Source organism: Pteropus vampyrus, unplaced genomic scaffold (genome assembly GCF_000151845.1).
Source record: "Pteropus vampyrus isolate Shadow unplaced genomic scaffold, Pvam_2.0 Scaffold7, whole genome shotgun sequence".
Classification (NCBI taxonomy): Eukaryota; Metazoa; Chordata; class Mammalia; order Chiroptera; family Pteropodidae; genus Pteropus; species Pteropus vampyrus.
The window spans coordinates 1,447,715-1,470,236 of NW_011888788.1; the positions used below are offsets into that span (position 1 = coordinate 1,447,715).

At 49.3% G+C, this 22,522-nt stretch overlaps 2 protein-coding genes across 2 annotated transcripts in view; one reads left to right on the forward strand and one right to left on the reverse strand.

Moving 5' to 3' along the window:
- The window catches only part of SIGLEC1 (sialic acid binding Ig like lectin 1), a 15,987-nt gene extending 4,461 nt beyond the window's left edge, over positions 1-11,526 (reverse strand). The window contains exons 1-14 of the mRNA XM_023536687.1: positions 11,383-11,526; positions 10,725-11,084; positions 10,173-10,469; positions 8,700-8,966; positions 8,104-8,358; positions 6,669-6,968; positions 5,754-6,011; positions 4,339-4,671; positions 3,812-4,069; positions 3,285-3,587; positions 1,664-1,924; positions 1,191-1,502; positions 441-692; positions 31-114 (exon numbers count right to left, since the gene is read on the reverse strand). Coding sequence (XP_023392455.1) covers positions 31-114; positions 441-692; positions 1,191-1,502; positions 1,664-1,924; positions 3,285-3,587; positions 3,812-4,069; positions 4,339-4,671; positions 5,754-6,011; positions 6,669-6,968; positions 8,104-8,358; positions 8,700-8,966; positions 10,173-10,469; positions 10,725-11,084; positions 11,383-11,431 — 3,589 coding nt within the window. The 5' untranslated portion in view covers positions 11,432-11,526. The remainder of the gene's footprint in view (positions 1-30; positions 115-440; positions 693-1,190; positions 1,503-1,663; positions 1,925-3,284; positions 3,588-3,811; positions 4,070-4,338; positions 4,672-5,753; positions 6,012-6,668; positions 6,969-8,103; positions 8,359-8,699; positions 8,967-10,172; positions 10,470-10,724; positions 11,085-11,382) is intronic.
- A 7,660-nt stretch (positions 11,527-19,186) lies between these two features.
- HSPA12B (heat shock protein family A (Hsp70) member 12B) overlaps positions 19,187-22,522 on the forward strand; it is a 28,701-nt gene continuing 25,365 nt past the window's right edge. Inside the window, exon 1 of the mRNA XM_011371040.2 lies at positions 19,187-19,222. Coding sequence (XP_011369342.1) covers positions 19,187-19,222 — 36 coding nt within the window. The remainder of the gene's footprint in view (positions 19,223-22,522) is intronic.

Genomic DNA, 22,522 nt, shown 5'->3' on the forward strand with positions numbered 1-22,522 from the left:
CATGGCTAAGGGCCAGCTGGGCAGGTGGGCGGCTGTCCACAGTGCACAGCAGCAGGGCCAGCCGCCCGCCATGGCTTTCCAAGAGGTAGGTCAGGCGTAGGCTACGGGGTGCATCTGCAGGAGCATGAAAGGCATAGATGTTATTGAGAGACCACAGCCATGAGGAGGCCCGTTTGCAGGTGACATTCAAACCAGGAGGGATCTGGCTCCCCACCCCAAGGACCTCCACTTGCCCAATCTGGGGCACGGCTGCTCTACTCAAAGAGGATGTATCCCCGTAGCCCCCCAACTCTAATGCTCCTTGTTGTAGTGCTCCATCAGCCAGAGGAGTTTGTGTACTAGGTTTCTGGGTTGGACACCTATGGGGCTCTGGCCATGCCCTGATCCCTGCAGGCTGCTGTCATGCCTTCCAGCTCCACCCTGCAGCCAACCACACTCACAGAGGACATCCAGGGTGACAGGTCTGGAGAGGCGGAGTGTCTGGCCAGGGACCACCACACCACAGTGGTAGGAGGCAGCATCCGTGACTGTAACATTGGGCAGGGCAATGGAGTGGGCACCTGGGCGCTGCTTCCCATCCTGGTACCACATGTAGGTGAGCTGGGCTGGGCGGGTGCTCCACGCAACACAGGTCAGATTCACCAGCTGCCCTTCCTGCACGGTGTCCTTGGGCCACACCTGCACACTCACGGCTGGGGAGAGAAGGACAACATGAAGCTATGTAAAACAAGCCACCTGTCTCCACGAGGGAGGGAAGTCTCTCGGCCTCTGGGAGGCACAGGTGGCCCACCTGTACATGTGGCTCAGAGGTGGAGCTTGGGAAACAGCTCATCAACTCTCAGGTGTTCCCAAGCAGAATTCTGCGGAACCCTCCCTGACCCTAGCTGGGGGCACACAGGAGGATACGGGACACACAGGAGGATACAGCCTCCCTGGCCCTGTTGTGGTTTCTCCTCGAACATTCCCTTTCTGATTAGTTTTATCCACTGGGCAGCCATGCAAATTCTGTTTTTAATAAAGATTCTTCCATGAAACCCAAGTTTAGAGACCGCTGCCCTTAAGAAGGGTGGAAATGGGGACCATCCTTATGTTCAGCCCTTTTGCCTGTACCTCAGGCTTCCAGAACCCTCTCCAACCTTCTTCCTCCTTAAAAGAGCCACCCACGCACATACTCACACACCCACACTGACCCTGGGCATCGAAACTGGCCGAGGCTGAGGTCTGGCCCAGGGTGTTGGTGGCCTCGCAGGTGTAGACACCCTCATCCTCCAGCACTGCATTGTGGATCTCCAGGCGCAGTATGTTGTGGGCCACAGCCACCTGTAGCCGGGGAGAACTGCCTGCAAGTTCCCCCTGATCTTGTAGAGTGGAGGCCACCAGGCGTTCCCCATGGAGCAGTCGTAGCTGGGCCGGAGGGTCACTGTTCACACGGCACAGGAGGAGGCCCAGTCGCCCGGGGCCGGTGTCCATCAGGGTGGTGAGCATGGCCTGGCGTGGGGCATCTACATGAGCAGGGACTGGTCAGAGTCTGGCCAGGTGATCCCTCATCTGAAGTTCTCTCATGGAGGCAGAGCCCAAAACCAGGGGCTCAGCATCCCCTCCCTCAGCCATGCTCTTGGCTCCATTACCCTCCAAGAAACATGCACGGGATGAAAACACTTACAGGACACGTGGAGGCTGACAGGGGCGGCCAGGCTTGTGCTGGCTGAGCCTGGAGCCTGGGCTTGGCAGTGGTAGGCCCCAGCCTGGTTCAAAGTTATGGCTGCAAAACGAAGTGTGGCCAAGGTCGAATCCTGGAGGGGTTGGCCATCCCTATACCAGCGATATGAGATCCCCTCTAGGGCCTCCGTGGGTACCTCACAGCTCAGGACCACGGCCTGGCCCTCCTGGAGCTCAGGCGATGGTGAGACCTGGACCCAGGCTCCTGCAGGGAGAAACCAAGAGCAAGTGAGGGCCCTCCGCCATACCCTCCCACATCTGGGGCTGGGTATGCGTCCACACCAGAACAGCGTGGCCCAAGCCCTGTGACCCGGAGCTACGGCTCCCCCACCAGACCACTGCCGAATTCAACTCCATGCCTCCACCTCTCCTGCCCCTGACTAGCTGGCATGGGTCTGTCTTGGCAGTCACCAACTGCCACCTTGAGTTATGGTTTTGCTCTGCCAATCACTTCTTGCTTACCAGAGGGTGAACCTCTTGAGGGCCTGGTTTGTCTGATTTGCAGCCCAGTGCCAGGCGCAGCACCTGCATGTGTTAGCTCTTGACAAATGTTAGTTTGACCCTATAAAGCACTAAAATGGGAGAGATTTAGGTCATGCCAAGGGCCATTGTCCTGATTATGAGCTGGACTCAGCATGGCTGGCCAAGGGCTTGGAAGCGGAAGTTAGCAGCTGTGTGATCTTGAGTTCTCTCCAACTATTTCCAGTCCATCTCTGCACCCAGGCTCCAGGTCATGAGAGACCAGGAACTGTGGACTGGGCAAAGGGCAGTCCCTAGTTCCTCCTGGGTCTGAGGCAGGAGGAGACCAAGATGGGGGAAGCGAGAAGGAGGGACAGCTGGAATGGTGATTGAGAACACTGGCTATGTCTGGGACCAGGGCCACCTTCCAGTCATGTGATGTGATCATGAACAAGCTCCTAAAGCTTTGACCCTCAATTTCTCTGCCTGTGAAATTCTTATGATAAATAAAAGATCTATAGAACCGAGGCTCAACGAAAATGTTCAAAAATTAACGTTTGTCATTATGGGAGAAAAATTGTGTGCTTTTCTTTGGCCTTTGCAGCATTGTGGATATTAACTTTCCCTTTTCCTGGCTTATTCACAGAGGGAGGATTTTTATAGATGAATATATATGTATGTATGACTATGTATATTAATGAAGAATATGAATATATTCTTATATATGTGTATATATGTGTGTATATACACACATTCGTATACATATATTACACATGTATATGCATAATGTACATATATTAGGTTTAGTATGAGAATTCTTACTAACAAAATTATATTATTACAAAAAAAGTTATGTGTCAGAAATTGCTCCAACCAAGCAAGCTGCCTTGTACAAATGCCACTGCCTCCTAGTGGCTGCCACAGTTATTATAGGTGAAAATATATAGCTGGAGACAAGGAGAGGCCTCCTGCTGGCTGGCTGGAAACTGTCCCCAAACCATGGCTGAAAAAGAACTCACATTTCCATACGACCCAGCCCAAAACCTGGCCAAAGTAGCCCCCAAGGCATCTGGGTCTACCGTATCTTTAGAGGGACCGACGCTCACCTCGGACCTGGAAGAAAAGGGAGGTATTGGCTGATCCAAGGACATTTGTGGCCTCACAGCGGTAGCTGCCAGAGTCCCCAAGGCTCAGGTCTCGGACTTCCAGCTGCAGAGAGTTGGCCATGGCTTTGGCTCGAAGACGGCCATGGGATGGGAGCTGGGGCCCCATGCTGGTGGCCAGGAGGCGCTCCCCATGGAACAGGGCCAGCTGCGCCAGGGGGCTACTGTCCACAGTGCAGACAAACACAGCCATGTGTCCCTGGCCCACGTCCAGGAGGGCTGACAGTTTTGGAGTGTCTGGGGGATCTGCAGGGACAGTAGGGAGCTCAGGCTCCATCCTGAACCCAGCTCACCACATTCCAGCTGCCACACTATGTCCCACTGCCTGCTCCACACACATAGTCCAGGCCTGCCCTATCCCATGCCCAAGCCACATACTTGTCTCCCGCAACCCAAACCCAGCCTGGTTCCTCCCAGACCACCCCCTGAGTCCCCTCAAGTGCCTAACACTGCCCTTGCCCATCACCCACAGAGCACACTCAGGACCACAGGAGCGGAGAGCTGGGCACCAGCCTCAGAGAACATGCGGCAGGCATAGAGGGCAGCATCTGTTCTGGCCACAGGTAAGAGTGTCACGGTTTCCAGGGGGCCCTGAGCCCACAGTGCCCCATTCCGGAACCAGGAGAAGTTGGCAGGGCCACTGTCGGCTTCCCGGCTCACATTGCAAGTCAAGTTGGCTCCGGTGCCCTCAGGCAGCGTGTGTGATGGTGTGATGACCAGGACAGTGGCTGGAAAGTAGGCAGCACAGGTTCACTTGAGACAGGCCTCACTTTGACTGCTTTCCCCCAACCCAGGTCCAATGGTTCAGCCTCCCAGCCTGGAGGGGGCAGGAAAGTGACCCTCTGGAGTGCCCCCTGGGTAGGGGAGGAAAGCGAACATCCACTGCTGAACAAAGTGGTTTCACTGGATAGATTCCCCTAGAGCCAGGGGTTGCAAAGAAATAGGGTCCTGAGTAGTGGCCCCTGACCCTGTGCCACCATTCCCTGTCCTGACTCACCATGGGCATTGAAGGTCACCGAGGAGGAGGCATTGCCCAGGGTGTTTCTGGCATCACACAGGTACACACCCTCATCCTCCAGCACTGGGTCTCTAATCACAACACGCAGCAAGTTGGGGGCTCTGTCGACCTTCATGCGCTGGGGACAGCCCCCACAGGTGCTGCAGCCAACCCCTGATGGCAGGGAAGAAGCTACTACACGGTCCCTGTGGAGCAGCTGTAGCTGGGCTGGTGGGTCACTGTCCACACGGCATTCGAGAAAGCCTCTACGGCCAGCTCCATCTGCAGCATCAGGATCCAGCCGGGCAGTGAGCTTGGGCTGGCGTGGGGCATCTGAAGAGAGGAAGAGCATGGGCACTCATCCACAGCCTCTGCCAGGGCCTCATAGGTTCACTCAAGGCTGGCTAGACTCCCAGAACACATTGGACAAAGGCATGTGCCCAGAGCTGCTGCAAACAGCTGTGCAGGCTGTGCATTGCACAAGAACAACCAGGCCAGAGTGGGAAGAATTCATCCCATGCCCCTCGTGCTAAGCTATGCCCTAGTGGTGGACTGAGTTTTCCCAGAGGGAGGAGTGCCATTTTCTAGCTTGGATAAAGGTGCCATGTGGGCTAGCAGTTGCTTGCCTAACACCCATGTGCTCCTGAGCGGGGCGCCCACATAGGCAATCTTCGTGAGTCTTGCTCTCTGCTCCCACTCTGCACTCCATCCCTTTCCCAAGATCCTCTCTGCCTCATATCTCTGATCTCCAAGCCAGCTCCCACGATGATAGAGAATGCCTAAAATGCCCTCTTTCTAGAGGCTTCTGGAGATGGATGGTCAAAGACATTCATCAACCAAGGCCCCATGTGATCTCTCCCTGACACTAGAAAACCCCTGAAAGGCAATTGTTCTTCCTGACAGTCCCAAGACATTGCCCTTGCGCATGTCAGGGGAGGCTTTCTGGAAGCTAAGTGTTCCTTGAACATTGGTCCGCCCCTTGGGCTAATATGAAGCATCACTCACAAGAGGACGAAGTTCTTATGTGGAGAGGTTCTACCTCTGTGTCTCCAGAGCCTGTGAGGGCATAGCCCATGGGGCGTGTGTGCGCATGTATAGGACTGTGGTGTCTCAGGGCCCAGCTCAGGAGAACAGAACTTGGACATGGTGCCCATGGCGAGTTTGAGGCTAGGGCCAGTAGGCCCTAAAGGGACTGGGATTAGAGGTTGAGGAGGTAGAGAAATCCTCAGCCTTGTCCCCCAAATTTCAGCCCTGGATGGAGAGATCCATGGTGCCCAGATCTGCAGCAGCCCTCCTGATCTAGACCCTGGGCAGGACAGGGTCAGGTGGCCCTGGAGGAGGTAGGGATTAGCTAGTGGACCCCAGTGGACTGATCCTTCCCAAGGCAGGCAGGGGCTGGCGGGGAGGCTGCTCACAGAGCACAGTGAGGACGGCGGGTGAGGAGGGCCCGCTAGCCCTGTGGCCATCCTGGGCCCGACAGTGGTATGAACCGGCATCACTGCTGGTGACTGCAGGGAGCAGGAGGCTGCTGCTGGGCCCCTCGAGAAGCAGAGCTCCATTCAGGTACCAGGAGAAGCGGATGTCAGGCGTTGGGCTCAGGCCGCTCCTGCAGCTGAGCGTCACTGCCTGCCCTTCTACCACCTCCGCTGCGGGGCTGATGAGGAGGCGGGCAGCTGGCAGAAGAGGAAGAAAGAAAGGCTCAGCTCCCCCGCACATTCGTGGCTCCATGCTACCCACCGCAGGAAGCCCTCCAGCATCACACTCTTCCTACACAATTGTAGATAAATCTGGGTTTCATGCCATCGGCTCTGTAAATCTCTTGATGATCAGGAGGGTTTGGCCTTGAACTCCAATTCTGATCTATTCATAGCAGGTGGACATAGCATGGTTGAGGAGAATTTTGAGCTGGAACCAGGCTTATGTCAAAAACCTGGCTTGATTAATTGACTGTGTTTGCCACAGCCTCAGAATAAGAGAAGGGCAGCACATGCACCAAGAGTTGTGCCTCCTGTGTCTGACTCCCAGCACAGAGCCTGCTCCAAATGCTTGATAAATAAAAAGCAAATGAATGCATATGAAGAACCCTCCAAGTTCAGAGTCAGAATGTTTACAAAAGGAATGATACAACCTGCCATGTTTCCCTTTTTGCCTTGATCTCCAGGGGCCTCCCGGGTTGGGATGACTGTATAAAAAAGCCCGGGTCTTTGATGTGATTTTTACTAACCGGCTAATTCAGCCCTTCAGTCGAGCCCTCTGGACTCCTAGGAGGAAGAGGCCAGAGCAGGCCTCCTCCTCAAGCTTCCTCCACCAGCCCCCAGTAGCCATCTTACCATTGGCACGGAAGTCCAGGGTGGAGGACACATTCCCATAAGAGTTGGTGGCTGTACAGGTGTATTCCCCACTGTCGGCTGACCCTAGATCTCGGATCTCCAGGCGCAGGAAGTTGGGGGCAGAGAAGACACTGAAGCGTGGGCTGTGGTCACCTTCGCCAGAGGTGGAGGCCAGGACAAGTCCTCCGTGTGACAACACCAGGGTGGCCACAGGCTCGCTGACCACGGAACAGTGGAGGATGCCCACCAGGCCTCCTTGTGTCTCCAGAAAGGCAGTTAGGTCTGGGGTGAGGGGCGGGTCTGTGTGGAGAAGGTCCTCTCGCCCTCAGACAGGGACACTCCCTGGATCCCCATTTATAGCCTATGACCCCTGCACCCCCTTTGTCTCATACTGCAACCCTGCGAGTGAGGATCAAGGACCCTATTTTAAAGATGAGAAAATAGGCAAAGAGACCTGGCAGTGGATAGCACTTCAACCAAGTAATCAGAGAGAGCCCTATCAGCGACAGGACACTCTGACCCCACGTGTCTCCTGACGCGATGCAGCGAGACAGACACAGCAGCACGTGTGTGTTGTTCCTGCCCAAGCGTACGGGCTCGGTCTCCTCGATTCAGAGAAACCAGGGGACATTCACACAACAACTGGCCTGTAATCTTCAAGTTTCAATGTCAGAAAGACAAGGAAAGACTGAGGAACTGTCCCAGATTAAAAAGTAGTAAATAGACATGGCAACTGAATGCAAAGCAGGATCTGGATTAGATCCTGGACCAAAAAAACAATCGCCATAAAGGACGTTTTTGGGTCAATTGGTAAAATTTAAATATGGCCTGTAGATTACATAATAGTCTTGTATCAGTGTTAAGTTTCCTGACTGTGATCACTATGCTGTGGTTATATATGAAAATGAACTTATAAAATACACACTGAGGAACTAAGTGGTAAAAGGGCATCATGTCTGCAACTTTAGGGCTGTAAATGCATAGATAGATAGATGATAGATAGAGATAACATATATGTGTATATGTATACCAATAGAGTGCATACGTATATGTGTTTTTATGAAGAGAAAATGTGTGTACATGCATTCACACCTATATGTGCACATGTATATACACACATGTATATGTGTACATGTGTATATGTGTACATGTGTGTATATATACACATACACATAATATATATTTTAAAAGAGAAAAAGCAAATGTACCAAAATGTTAACAAATTGGGAATCCTAAGTTAAAGGCATATGATAATTCTTTGTACTCTTCAAAATAAACTTTTTAAATAGTGGGGGACTGAGAGGCCCAGGGAAGTTAAAACCCTGCTCAGGTGTGCAGAGCTCAAGGCCACCCGGGCCCAGGATTCTAACTCTCTGGCAAGGGCTCTACCCTTTGGCCCAGCTCTGGCAGTGTCCACCCCACACTGGCCACTTACGGATGACCACCACGCTGACGGGCCCAGAGCGCTCCCTGCCATGGGCATTCTGCACCTCACAGAAATAGAAGCCAGTGTCGGCCCTGGTGGCTGCGTGCAGCTGGAGGGTACGGCTGTGGACGTCCTCCAGCAGGGCATGGTTCTTGTACCAGCTGTAGCGCAGCTCACTGGGTGCTTCTTTAGGCATGTTGCAGGCCAGCGTCACCGTCTGGTTCTCCTGGATGGGACCTGCTGGGCTCACCTGGACCTCAGCCACTGCGGGGACAGCATAGGGCACACTGGGGGTACCCAGCCGACTTCCAGGCCCAATCTCTCAGAGTTTCAGGATTGTAGCTTCTCAGCCTAAATCTCTGAACAGTCTACACCACATCCCTTCTGCAGAGGAGCATCCTGGACTGGCCCTGACCCTCTTAGTCTTGTTCACCAGGATCCTCCTGACATCCCACCCTGCCAGGGAGGTCTGTCATCTGTGTGAGGCCAGGTTGGGACTCCATACCTGCGTCCCAGGAGGTGCTTTGGCCTGGCTCCCCTCTGCCCTAGTGGCCAGGACCCCATCCTTGCCCTCTAGTCAAGACCCAGGCTCATCCAGGACTCACTGAAGATGTGCAGACTGACAGGGAGTGAGACTGAGGAGCCCACACTATTCTCAGCTTGGCAGGTGTAGATGCCAGCATCGTCCCAGGCTGCCTGGGACAACCGTAGCACAGGACTCTGGGTTTTGAGGCGTGTCCCATCCTTGACCCACTGCATGGAATTGACCTCGGGGTAGCTGCTGTTCACCAGGCAGGTGAGTGTGACCAGATCACCTGGACGAATGTTCCCCTTCGAGGGGCTGAGGAGGATCTCCACCCCCTTGGGGGCATCTGCAAGGCACAATGGGGGGTGTCAGGTAAGGTGCCAGAGTGAGCATGGGGTGGCACACTTCTCACCTTGGCCTTAAGGAAGCCCACCCAGGTAAGTCATCAGTCCTCTTAGTTCCCCGGTCTACGACTGCGATGTCCCCACCTTGTGATGACTTTCTGATTCCTTCCTTCTTCACTGAGAACTTGATGATGAAATGTTTGGCCTAGTGTCCAGCCCACACTGCCTTCTAGGGCTTTCTGCCTCATGACACTATCCATTGCCCTCTATTCTGTTTAGGGGTCTGAGTACCACACTGCTTGTTCTGGTACAGCCACTGGTAGCTGTTGGTAAAGGACCAACCACCTAATGGACCGGGCCAAAGGCAGAATCAACGAGCTCTAAGAATGGTTAGCCTACTTGTAAGGAGGGCGTCAACAATACAAAGAAACTACATTTCTTTAAATCTTGTTCCAAAGCCTCTTGCTATGTAAATATGCTAATGAAAGCTAATATTTTCAAGTGCTTAATCTATGTAAACATGAAAATGGTAGAAGCTAATATTTTTGAGTGCTTAGTATGTGCCGAGCACTCCTCTAATTTTGTAACAATTCTATGAGATAAGAACTCGTATTTATTTAACAATACTATAGGTGGCCTCTTCCCCATACAGATGAGAAAACAGAGGCCCTGCGATGCGAGTGACTTGCCCAGGTTGTTTATCTAGTGGATGGTGGAGCCAGCCACCAGATGCCTGTGATCAGCGATTGTTCTAGAAGAGGCCTCCCTGTTTTACCGTGACGAAAATATGGTCGATCAAGTGGAAACTCAGGCTTTCTCCCACGGCCTCTTTGCCTTGTCTGGGTGTTACCCTGATCAAGGCGAATGAGAGCAGTCTTAGGCAGGAAAAGTGGTCCCCTTCCCAACATCCTCCAGAGCTGGACTAAATCTCAGGGTCTTTGCTGCCTGACCCCCAACTCTTTGGCTCTTTGTGTCTCCCCTCCTGTGCCCAGCCTGACCTCAGGGACAAGAGGTAAAAGGAAGCCATTAAACGTGGCTCTTAATGGTTGGCAGTCTCTCTCCACCTGCCCCACCCCAGAGGTCCGAGTATACCCAGCTTTGCCTCAGGAACTAGGTCTGTGTTGCTACAGGCTGGAGAGGGACTGGTTTCCATCGGGAAGCCACAGATGTGTGCTCAGTAACTAGGGTGTGGCACCCAGCACACTCACGCTGCACTTGGAGGTGAATCTCGCCCTGTGTCTTAAATTTAGCCACTGAGAGCTGGCAGTGCAGGGTCTGGCCGTGGTCCTGCCAGGACAGGGCCAAGTGGAGTTTCTCCAAGTGGCTGATGCCTGTGGGCTCGAGCTTCTGGAGGCTGGAGGTGACTGAGCGAGTGGGGTCTTGGCCTTGCCACTGCAAGCTGATTAGCTCCTGTGGGCATGCGTAGGGAGTGGAGCAATTGAAGTCCGCTTCCATGTCCTCACGAAGCTCTAATGGCGAGGCAATGGTGGGCACTTTGGGGTTCTCTGAGGACAAAGACAGAAGGGTCAGGATTCCCCTTCGCCATACTTGAGATCTCCTGCCCTGCAAACCCCAGCTGGGGGCAGGGGGCTTCAAGAAGAAGGAGAGGTTGCTTTCTATCCCCACCCCCATTTGAGTTAATGCATGGAGGACACAGGGCTGGGGCTAGGCTAGGGCTGGGCTAGGCTTAGGACAAAGGTTGAGCCAGAAGCAGCTTGACAGTCCCTTCCACAAAGTAGACAGGCCGCACTGCTCCTCACCTGCCACAGTGACTGCAGTGCCTTTGACATCTAACCAGCGATTGACCTCACTGATCTCAAAGCGAAAATTGTAGGAGCCCGAGTCCTGGGGGCTCAGGTCCTTCAGGAGCAGGTTGCACTCCCTGTGCTGGGGGTTCCCCAGCAGCTGGGCGCGGGTGCGGAAGCGTTCCTCCACCAGCTTGGGGTCCCCTGAGTGGTGAACCACCTGCCGATTTCCCGAGTAGTCATAGTACCAGATGGTTGTGATGCCGTGGGGTACGTCCACGTTGGCAGGGAAACTGAAGACGCAGGGGATGATGAGGCAGGACCCCTTCACACCCTCCACGGTGTTGGGACTGGAGACGCTCCATGAGGCCAGGACTGAGGGAGGAACAGACAGACAGTAGAGTAATGCAGGCCTGGAGTCACCACAGAGCCCTGAGAGTTGCCCCATATAAGGTGCCCCTAGATAGGCCCCCAAACCCTACCCTGACCCCAGCAACACAGTCCCTCTGGATGCCCCAAGGAGGGTCATTGCTTTCTGCCACCGCCTCCTTGTGTCTGCACTTCAACCTCAGTGGCCAAACCTGTGACCAGGCACAGTCCAGGATGACGGGCCAGCAAGAGTTGGACTCACCAAAGTGGGCCCTGTGAAACGAGCAAGGCCAGCAAAGCTTACCTGCTGAGATGAAGGAAGCCAGGTGGAGAAACTGGAGCAGGTGGCCCATAGCAGATTCTCGCACTAGTTCTGGTGCCTAAGAGCGTGGTGTCTTCTGTGTTGGTCAAACACACTGGGGTCTCCTAAGGACTTGGACTTCAGGGAGTCTCAGCCTCACAGCCTGCTGAGAGTCCAGCCTTGTGTCCCCACGTGCTGGCCAACCCAGTGAGAGGGCAGGGCTGCCGAGGACCCCTGGGGCAGCTGCCACCGGAGCCAGGAGCTCACGTTTACAGCTCACACTCTAGCCAGGAATGTCCTTACTTGGTGGCATGCACCAGAAAGCCCTCTGTGTGTCTTCAGACCCAACCCCAAGTTCCGCTTTCTTAGCCCCTCCAGGTCACTGCTCCAGAGCAGATGAACAGCTGCCTCTCCCTTTCCCCCAACTACTGTGCCCCTCCCTGCCACCCAAGCCAACAGCAACTGGAACCCACAGACTTACTCCAAGGTGCTCAGAAAGAATGATAGTTTCTGAGTTGAGAGTTGTCTCCCTACCTCCAGCCTTATCAGTTAAGAGCCATAATGGGGCTTGACTGAGAACTTACTGAAGTGCTGCCTTTAAAAGCCACTCCCCTGCTCAACAACCTTCTGTGGCTCCCCATTGCCCATAAGCTGTGGGCCCAACACATCCCTAAAAGGTCCTCATTTCTTACTCTCAGGTCTGCCCTCATTCTCTGCTCCCCAAGCACCCACACTGGGGCCAGTCCCATCTGCCCATGGGCTCTCTTGCTCACCAGTTCTGTCCCTACCACAAATGATCTTTGCTTGCTGAACCCTTAGTCAGTCTTCAAGGTGCAGCTTGAAGGTAGTTTCTAGCTAGAACTTCCCCTTTGGGGTTCCTGTAGCCACCCCAGAGCCAGCTCTGCTTGACTTGTCCTTGGCAGCTTGTGAGCACCCATTTCTCAGGGCCTGGAACTGGGGACATGTGACCTACAGCAGTGCAGAGCTCCCCTGGCCTTAAGGCAGTGGGTAAGAGACAGGTGTGGTCCTTGGGGTTTAGAGCTGGTGGCAGGGTGAGTTTAGGTGTGACAGGAGGAACAAGGGCCCTGGACAACACATATCCCACAAACATGAGTTAATTGTCTACAGTATACCAGGCATAAGAAGTCAGACCCTCTGCCATGGAGTGTACCTCATGGGAATGGGGGCTTTAAGGGGTGCCATAGATATGAATCTGAAGGGGAGAGGTGGCAGAAACACATATAAGTAAAACTACAAAACTCTTAGAAGAAAATATGGGTGAAAATCTTCATGACCTAAGATTCGGCAATGATTTCTATAGAATGACACCAAAATTACAAGCAACAAAGAAAAAAATAGGTAAATTAGACTTAATCAAAGTTAAAAACTTTGTGCATCAACAGACACTATTAAGAGAATGAAAAGACAAACCACAGAATGGGAGAAAATATTTGCAACTCATATATCTGAGATTAATATCATACATAAGGGATTGATATACATATAAATATATATAAATAAGTATGTACATGAAAAACTACTGTAACTCAACAACAACAAAAAACCCAAACAACCCAAATTCACAAAATGGGCTCAGGACTGGAATAGACATTTCTGTAAAGATGATATAAAATGGCAAATAAGCCCATGAAAAGATGCTCAGCATCATTAATCATTAGGGAAATGCAAATCACAACCAAAATGAGATACAACCCATTAGAATGGCCATTAAAAAACAAACGAAGCCAGAAAATAAAAGTTGGAGAGGATATGGAGAAATTACAAGCTCAGTGCACTGTCGGTAGGAATGTAAAATGGCACAGCCCCTGTGAAAAACAGTTGGGTGGTTCCTCAAAAATTCAGATGTAGATTACTGTATGATCCGGCAACTCCACTTCTAGGTATATATCCAAAAGAATTGAAAACAGGAACTCAAACAGATATTCGTATGCCCAGGTTCATGGCAGTGTTATTCACAATAGCCAAAAAGTGGAAACAACCAAGTGTCCACCAGCAAATGAATGGATAAAAAAATATGGTAAACTCATATAATAGAATATTATTTAGTCATAAGAAGGAGTAAAATTCCGACACATGTTACAACGTGGATAAACCTTGAAAACGTTATGCTAAGTGAAGTCAGGCAGACCAAAAGGGTCAATATTGTATGATTCCACTTATATGTGATACCTAGAATAGACAAATTCATAGAGACAGAAAGGAAAAATAGAGATTGCCAGACGCTGGAGGGAGGGAAGGAAAGGGATGTTTAATGGGTAAAGAGTCTATTTTAGAAGATGAGAAAGTGTTGGAAACAGGCAGTGGTGATGGTTACACAATATTGTGAATGTATATAATGCCAGTGAATTGTACACCTAAGAATGATTAAAACAGTAAATTTTATGTTATGTATATTTTGCCGCACACACATTCAAAGACCCATGTTGCCAACTTTGCAATCCTCCCTGGTCTTAAATGCTGACTTGGCAGAGTGAGGGGGAAGGCCTGGGGAGGCTGGAAGTGGGGACAGGAAACTGGTGACAACTCCCAGCCCCCAGACCATCAGCTTCACAGGTGGGGCCCAGCTGGTGCTGGTGGCTATCATGTGGGCTGAGCAGACACCAGGGTCCAGTCTTAAGCCTGCTCCTGTCCCGGAAAGATGTATCCATACCCTCTACACCTGGTCTTTGGCCACAAGAGAGGCTCATGCTGGCCTAGGCTGTGACCCATGACCTGAATGCTGGACTGAATGACAGCCCACTGTGCATGGATGGGGGCAGGTGTGGCCCTGGAGCCCAGAGCCACACTGTGCATCAGGGTCAAATCTTCTATAACTGGGATATCCGCAAGATATATGTTTGTCGTCCCCAGCTTCCCTGCTGCTCCCATTTGGGGCCCTGAAAACAGCGATGCTGAGCTTAATGGTGGAGAAATGGTGCCATACCAACCCCAGAATGGAGCAGGGATTTTTGGAACATGTGGGAGGACCCTCTCTAGCATCACTCAAAATCACATCATGTATACTTACTTAGCCCAGTCCCAATACCCAAGGGGTCAGTCACACCAGAATCCAGCTTATTGGCTCAGCCTGTTCCACCCCAAAGACCACCCTTAGTCCAGAGAACTTTCCTAGAAAAAGGAAGGGCAAGAAGGACTCCAGAAAGGAGACCATTGTCTCTGAAAGCCTGGAGTTGAAGGCTTCGGTTGAGCTGCTTGTCCTGGTGTGCACCGTGCACCCCCTGGTGGTAGAAGGGTGATTGTAGGTCTTGGGGAAGGGGGTGGGTGTATTAGGGGACAGGGAGCACCACAGCCCTGAAGCAACCCACCCTTAGGCAATGACCACTTGGGAGAGCATTGTTCCGCAGACTTCGGGAAGTTTCTGAAATTCATTCTTCTATCCCCAAGTCCTGGGCAGTCTGAAGACAGGGTTTTAAATCCGTACTCTTACCTAGAAATGGTGTATGTTGCATGAGAGTTGGGATGGGGTGGCCTGGTACATGGCAGGCACCTATGTTTGCTGCCTGAATGAAAGCAAGTGAGTGGGTAAAGTCTATGTGTGGCAAAGCGTCCCAGGTCCCTGACCTTTAATCCCAGAGACCAAGTCTGGCCTAAGGAAGAAAAGTCAGAGGTAATTTCACTCTAGGCAGCTATGTAGGATTCGGTTTCTGTTTCCTAACACCAGGGCTTCTCCCCAACTTCCCTATCAGGCTGGAGAAGGAAAAAAGTAAGGGTGACAGCCAGCTGGAATGCTCTGCCCCATAGATAGGCAGCTAGGGTACAGCTAAGCAATTCTGGGAGTACATTATCTTCACAATAGTGGAAAGCCCCAAACATTTAACTCTGAAAGACATATAATCCATAAATGAGGTCTCTCGGCTTTGAAATGGACAGTAGAAATTTCACATTTTCATCTGGCTATAAATGCTCTTAGCCTGAGCACTCATTCCCCGAGTTATGCTAGATGGTGCTGGGGTTCCTGTGCTCAGATAAATGAAGTGGTGGTAAATGAGGTGCTGTGGGATTGGACTTAGAGTGAGGGGACAATGAAGGCTGGGCTGCAGTTGGGCAGGGGTGAAGGTGACGGTTAGGCTGCAGTTTGGAATGGAATTAGAGTTGACAAGGAGGTGAGAGAGATGGGGTTGTGGGGTAGGGGTGAGGCCGGGGTTGCAGCTGGGTGGAGATGATAATTAGTAAATGATTGGGGATGGGATACAATTGAAGGAGGTAGGATTGGAACAGAGATCAGAGCTGGGCAGAGCAGGGATCAGGACGGTGGTTAAGATTGGGATTGGGATGTGGGCTGGGGAAGATTTGGGTCTATGAAGGTGTTTGGGTTATGAGTGCGGCTTCGATTAGTGTCTCGGGCTTGGGATGGCTTGGAGTCCAGCACCCACATCCAGATGTCCCCCAGCCAATCTCAGTCCAGCCCCGCTCCCAACCCTCCACTCGCCCTCCAGGCCCAGGGATGGGAGTACCTGCTCCACAAGGGAAGTGGCTGCAAGGCTGGTGAACCACAGGCGAGAAGAACAGGAAGGAGGGCCAAGAGCTCTTGGTGCTGCTGGCTCCCCAGGGCTCTACCACCCCAAAAGCGGAGATTCAGCCTCAGGGGCTGCTTCCTCTTTTCTCAAAGCTTCAGCTCTAATGTCCAGCCCAGAGGTTGGTCAGAGAACAGCTGCAGGCCTTGTGCAATATCACCACAGGAAAGACTTCCTTGGCAGGGGAAGGCGCCTGGCATGGCCTGGCACTGAGGGACTTGAACAAGCAGAAATGGCATCTGGGGCCACGCTGGAGCTTCTTCTCAGGCGAAGTGGGAAATGGGGGTTCCTGTTCACCAGTCATTTCTGTACCCCTCACTCTGGGGCTACTTGACCTTTTTAGGGAGTCTGAGAGAGGTGGAAGGGAGCTTTCTGCATACTTTGTCCTGACAATTGGGAAGGAGGCAAGCTCAGTCTAGGCTGGGGGAGCTTTCCAGAGCACCCAAATCAAGGTGTAAATTCTCCAAGCCCCTAGGCTGGAGGGATGTCTCTGATTCCTCTCTGCTTCTCACTGTCCCACACTCCCACTCCTTCCACACATGATTTCAGCAAGCACCCCAGCTCAACTGAGGCAGAAAAGACCCCAGCATGGCTGTTACCTTTATAATACTGGAGTCCATTTTATTGAGGGCCTATTATATGCCAAGCACTAGACATATAGGGCAGATGTTAATCGTTCCAAACAATCCTGGATACAAGCGATAACACATTTCTTTGTTTTGCAACTCAAATTTAATTTGCCTATTTGTAGTGGTGGGGAGCTCAGCCACAACAGATCAGTTCTCCCGTATCCTGTGGGCAAACTACGTGTGCAGATCAAAAAGGACATGAAACCCTGAATCAGAGAGACCCAGGATTTCAGTTCACAGTGGCCTAAAGCAAATATCTCCTGCCATTCTATCCTGAAATCCTCAAGCTCAGAGATTAAGTTTCTATCACTCTGTCTTCTTTGTAGCCCTTATACCACTCCAAATTTTGGGTCATTTACTCTTTTTACCAAAACACAGTGGGATCATCCCATTGCTTCCTCCTCCAACCCCAGCATAAGTTTGGTTGATCCAGAGACCCCCCCAGCTTTAGGCCTATGGAACTTATTGGCCCCACTCCTTCAGTCCACTGTAGACTATTGTTTCTACTCCATTGTTTCATGGTGGGTGAAGCGTATTTCTTTACTCCTTGATTTCAGTCTTAGCCGAAACTTACTCTGGCCAATGGAAGTGAGTGGACAAGACGTAAACAAAGTCTTGAAATATGCTTGCGTGGTTGGCCTTGCCCTCTTGCATTTCTTCCACTACCTTGCAAAGGACATATTCCAGCTGACTCGCTGGTCCAAAGAGGAGGACAGACATGTGGAGCAGACCTGAAACAAACCCACAGCCTGGGATGAAGCCCAGCTGAGTCCAGCCAAAGTCAGCCAGACTTGAGCCCACCTGCAGATATGTGTTTATTGTTGGATGCCACTGTGGTTGCTTGTTAGCTGCAGTAGTAAACTTATCCAAGGCCTATGTCCCAAAACAGCATGCACTAAACTTGCTTACCTTTCCTTGTGGTGATGAGAACAATATCTTGTCTGCTTTGCCTAGTCAGGGAACATTATCTTTTGTTGTTTATTTGAGTCTACAGATGCCAAAGTGAATTTAAAAAAATAAAAATTCCCAGGCTATTTCTCAATATGTGACACAGTCGCCAAACAATATTTTTTTTTTTTAGTGGCAATGCTTGAAATGCGAAATCTTGAATATGAAATTAAATCTGACTAATAAATTATTTCATGGCTTGATGGTGTTACTCTTAGTAAAATTTTGATAATGTGCTTTACTTTTGTTTTCAAATAAACAAGGATAATTTTTTAAATGAAAAAAATTGGAGGGCTAAAGTTTGACAGAAAACCCCAAATAACAGTGGTTTCAATAAAATAGAAGTATATCTTCCTCTCTCTCAGGTAAATATACTTCCGCTCATGGTCCAAGATAGCTGCTTGAGCTCCAACCATTATATCTGTATTCCAGAAAGCAGGATGGAGGAAGAAACAAAGTGGGTCATGCCTTTGTCTTCTAAGGATAATTACTTAAATTGCACATTTCATTTCCGCTTCTACCGTACTAGCCAGAAGTTAGTCACATGGCCTTGTCGTTATTCCGATAGATGATCTGCCCAGGCAAATATAGGGAGCTCATTACTAAAGAATGGGGGGAGATGAAGCCTTATCTTTATATGGTGCAACCAGGACCCTAATTCTATCATTCATTCCTTGGACCTACTGGTGTCCCATTCCCTGGGCCCTTGCCCACCTCCTTGACAGCATCTCTGCAGAGCCTCCTATCTCCTCCAGAGGGCGCCAGAGCGCACTGCTTTCTCGCTTGTGTCGTTTCAGTTCTATTGCAACTTCCGAGGCGTGGACAGCTCAGTCCATGGCAGCCCAAGGGAGATCTTCCGGGCCCTGCTCTGGTCAGCCTAGGGGCAGATAACAGTGGTTAAGAGCCTAGGGCCTACATAGAGCTGAGTTCAAATGCAGACATTCTCCAGTTATGTGATCTTGGGGAAGTCACTCAACCACTCTGAACCGGAAGCCCTCCGGACATCTTTTATGTAAAGAACTTCCCACAGGTCCTGGAATGTCAGAAGAGCTCTATGAGTACAGAGTGACAGTGGCTGAAGGCTGTGCTCCTTCATTTTTACTCATTCAGTCACCCCCCACAGCCTGTGGGCTGTCCTTCTGGCTCTCCTCCCCTCATTATGCACCTTGTACTCATCCAGTTATGTTCCCTGAGTTTGAGGCCTCCAGGATTCTTAGGGAGACCAAAGGGCCACCCTTCTCCCCAGCCCAGCCACCAGGTCTTTGGGATGACCCACTGAGGGTCTGACATTGAGGCCACAGGCCCACAGAGGCCTCACAAGTTAATAAAAAGGCCCAAGTTGTGGGTCCTCCATTTCTTCTTCCTGTGTAGGGTCTGGGTATCCAGTGTGAACACTTGCAGCCCCAAAAGGCCCCATCTGTGCGGAACTGGATGGAGTTAGAAACATTTAAACTACCACACCAACTTTCATTTCAAGATGGTGGGCTGCAAACATGTCTCTACCACCCCTAGCTCCTCAAATGCCACCAAATTACAGAAAGGAAAGGGAAAAGGAAATAATCCCATAGGAGGACTGAGAACAGAAAGTCTGAGGGAACATCAACTGTCCAGAAATTTTGATTTACTTCTAGGAGACAGAAAAAGGGTAGATTGCGATGAGAAACAAATGGGGGCCGAGGAAACCCTAGCTGAAGCATGCTTGAGATAAAGCTGCCTGAGATGCTGGAGCAGGTATGGAGAGCAAGAATAGACTCTCTATGGGGGACAACACACTTCAAGGGGATGGCAGGAGGCATATGGACCTCCCCATCCCCAACTGCTAATGGTCCAGGGCACAGGAAGTACCGCACATTAGTGCCAATACCAACCGGCTCAGCCCTTCATTCATAAAGACAAATTGGTCACCAGGTATTACCAGACAGCTGAGGAAAACAAAACAAGAAAAGGAGAAAGATTAAGAAAAGAATAGCAAATAGCTATTGATTGCTTACTGTGGGTCTGGTATTCTAAGTGTTTTTACAAACATTAACTAATTTAATGCCTGACCCTCTGTACTATTGTTACCTCCACTTTACAGGAAACCACATCACAGAAGATAACATAATTTGGATGAGGTTTGCACAGCTAGTGAGGGGCAGAGAGATGGAATCTGAACCCAGGCAGTCTGTTTCCTGCATTGAACTCTGAATTAGTCAGTATACTGCCTCTTTAATAAATGAAATGAAAGGTGAACCAACTGATTCCGGAGGAAAAAGATAATTGGAAGAATGGAAGAGAGGTTATAAAAAGGAAGACTCAAATATTATTACATATGTAAAACAAAAAGAGGCAGCAATAAAAATAAAGCAAAGTCTTGGAAATTTAAGATAGAATCACTAAAATAAAAAGAAATTCAATAGAAAGGAGTGTGAACCTCTGTGGTTTGGGCATCCAAAATGAATTCACTCTTCTTTTGGTAAAAAATACTCTGATGACCCTGCTGTATTCTCAAACATTGTGGATTGGGTGAAATCAACACTCCTTCTGCCATTTGTTACATAAGAGGTGGCAGTCCATCATGAATAACCAGGGGATGAAGATGACAGTGAGGGCAGAGGAATGATATATAGTGACCCTAGGTCCTTGATGACATCATTAGAGTCCCTGGATCAAGCCTTACCTGAAGCTAAAGAAGCAAGTGCTTCTCTCTCTCCATATCCTCTGATTCAATCTCGTAGAAGGATTTCAGTCATCCATGCCTCAGTTGTTTGTCCATCCCTCAGATGAGTCACCATCAAGGTAAACTGCCAGACTTTGAGTACGAGCCCACCACTGAAGTCACTGCAATTAGAAAAAACCCAAGTCACACAATTGGACTAAGGGAGCAGCAGCTCAGCAAAAGAAAGCGGAAGTAAAAGGAATGCTGGATAAACACAACAGCTACCACATCTCACAAAGGGCCCCAACATGGGAAAGTGTGCATGGCAAGTAGACTTTGGTCATATAATGGAGATGACATCTGTTTCTTCTCTCAGAAAGAAAAAAAAAAGGCAATTAGAAAAACCAGAAACAACAAAATCTGTTCCAGACACTAAATATAAAGCAAATACATGTGAGAGATGATTTTGAGCAATTAGTGGAGTATAAGAAAAGAGACTATACTTGACCTTAACATTTGAGACAGCAAATATTCTCCTTGGAGCAGCAGAGGGTGGAAGAGATGGCATTATACTTCCTTCTCAAAGGAACTATCTCATGACTTGGTTCTGCAGTAGATAATGTTTATATAATCATAAGATTTGTTAGTTCTCAGTTTTCAGAATCAAATTAACATTAAAAAATGGAAGATTTAATTATAATTACAGAACAGAATGTAAGTGTTACAAACTTTAACCATGGGAATGTAAAGATAAAACCAACAGAAATTAGAAGGAGGTGGCGAAGGAAGGTGGCAGATGGCATAGAGGGGTTAATTGTTCATATTTAGCGATGAGGCTCAAGAAATTCTGTCTGAAGTTGATGGAAGAGGAACTGAATTTTAAATATAGAATGTTTAGAACTATAGATAATGCCAACACAAGACTGCAATAATGATATAGCTAACACAACTGAGCAAGTAGGCATGAGGGAACTTGAGAGATGGTATGGTTTAAACGCTTGCTTTAATGATGAGATATCAATTAGATGCTCTCTTGAGTTACTAAATTGAGAAAAAGAAGTAAAGCATATTATTTAAAACTATGATGTTAAAATTCCAGAATAACTAAAAACTAGAAAAAGTTCTGAGAAGAACCAGAAGAACTGGATGAAGGGAGTTTTTGCTTTTTGTTTTGACCCATTCTGTAATGGTTGAATTCCTTACCAACATATTATACTGTATCAAAAGTCTCCCACCCGCCAATTGGGCTCTACCTCCTCTGTGTATGGGGAAGGTTGACATTCCCTTCTCATCTCTTTCTAGTTTGTCTTCCTGTACTGCAAAGACTGGAAAATTCAAATTACTTTTCCCAGACTCCCTTCCAGCTACCTTAATGCCACCACATCATCAAGCCATAATTAATTTCCCACTTTACCAAACTGGTCAAATAATAGTTTCTCCCCAAAATCTGGAACTGGAACTAAGAGACACTATTTGGCATCTGCTTGTGGCTGGAATGAAGGGCAAATAAATTCAGGAGCTGCGGAATGATTACGTGCATGGAGAAGAAAAAATAAATAAAAGGCAATCAGTTAAGAGAATGAAAAGCAACCACAGGCTGGGAAAAATATTTGCAAAACACATATCTGATAAAGGACTTGTATTCAAAATATTCAAAGAACTCTTAAAACTCAACTATAAGAAATCAAACAATTCCATTAAAAAAAAAATGGGCAAAAGATCTAAACAGATACCTCACCAAAGAAGATATACATGTGGCAAATAAGGATATGAAAAGATGTGCCACATCAAATGTCACTGAGGAAATGCAAATTAAAACAACAATGAGATATCACTACACGCCTATTAGAATGGCCAAAATCCAGAACACTGACAACACCAAATGCTGACAAGGATGTGGAGCAACAGGAACTCTCATTCATTGCTGGCGGGAATGCAAAATGGTACAATCACCCTGGAAGACAGTTTGGTGGTTTCTTACAAAGCTAAACATAGTCTTGCCATATGATCCAGCAATCCAGCTCCTAGATATTTACCCTGTTGAGTTGGAAATTTATGTCTACACAAAACTTTATACATGAATGTTTATAGCAACTTTATTTATAATTGCCAAAAATTAGAAGCAACCAAGATGTCTTTCAGTAGGTGAAAGAATACATAAATTGTGTACATATGTACAGTGGAATTTAAATCAGTGATTAAAAAAAAGAAGAAATGAGCTATCGATCCATGAAAAGACACAGAGGAAGCTTAAATGCATATTATTAAGTGAAAGAAGCCAGTCTGAAAAGATTACATCCTGAATGATTCCTACTATATGACATTCTGATAAAGGCAAGATTTTAGAGACAGTAAAAAGATCAGTGGCTGCCAGGTGTTTGGGGGATGAATAG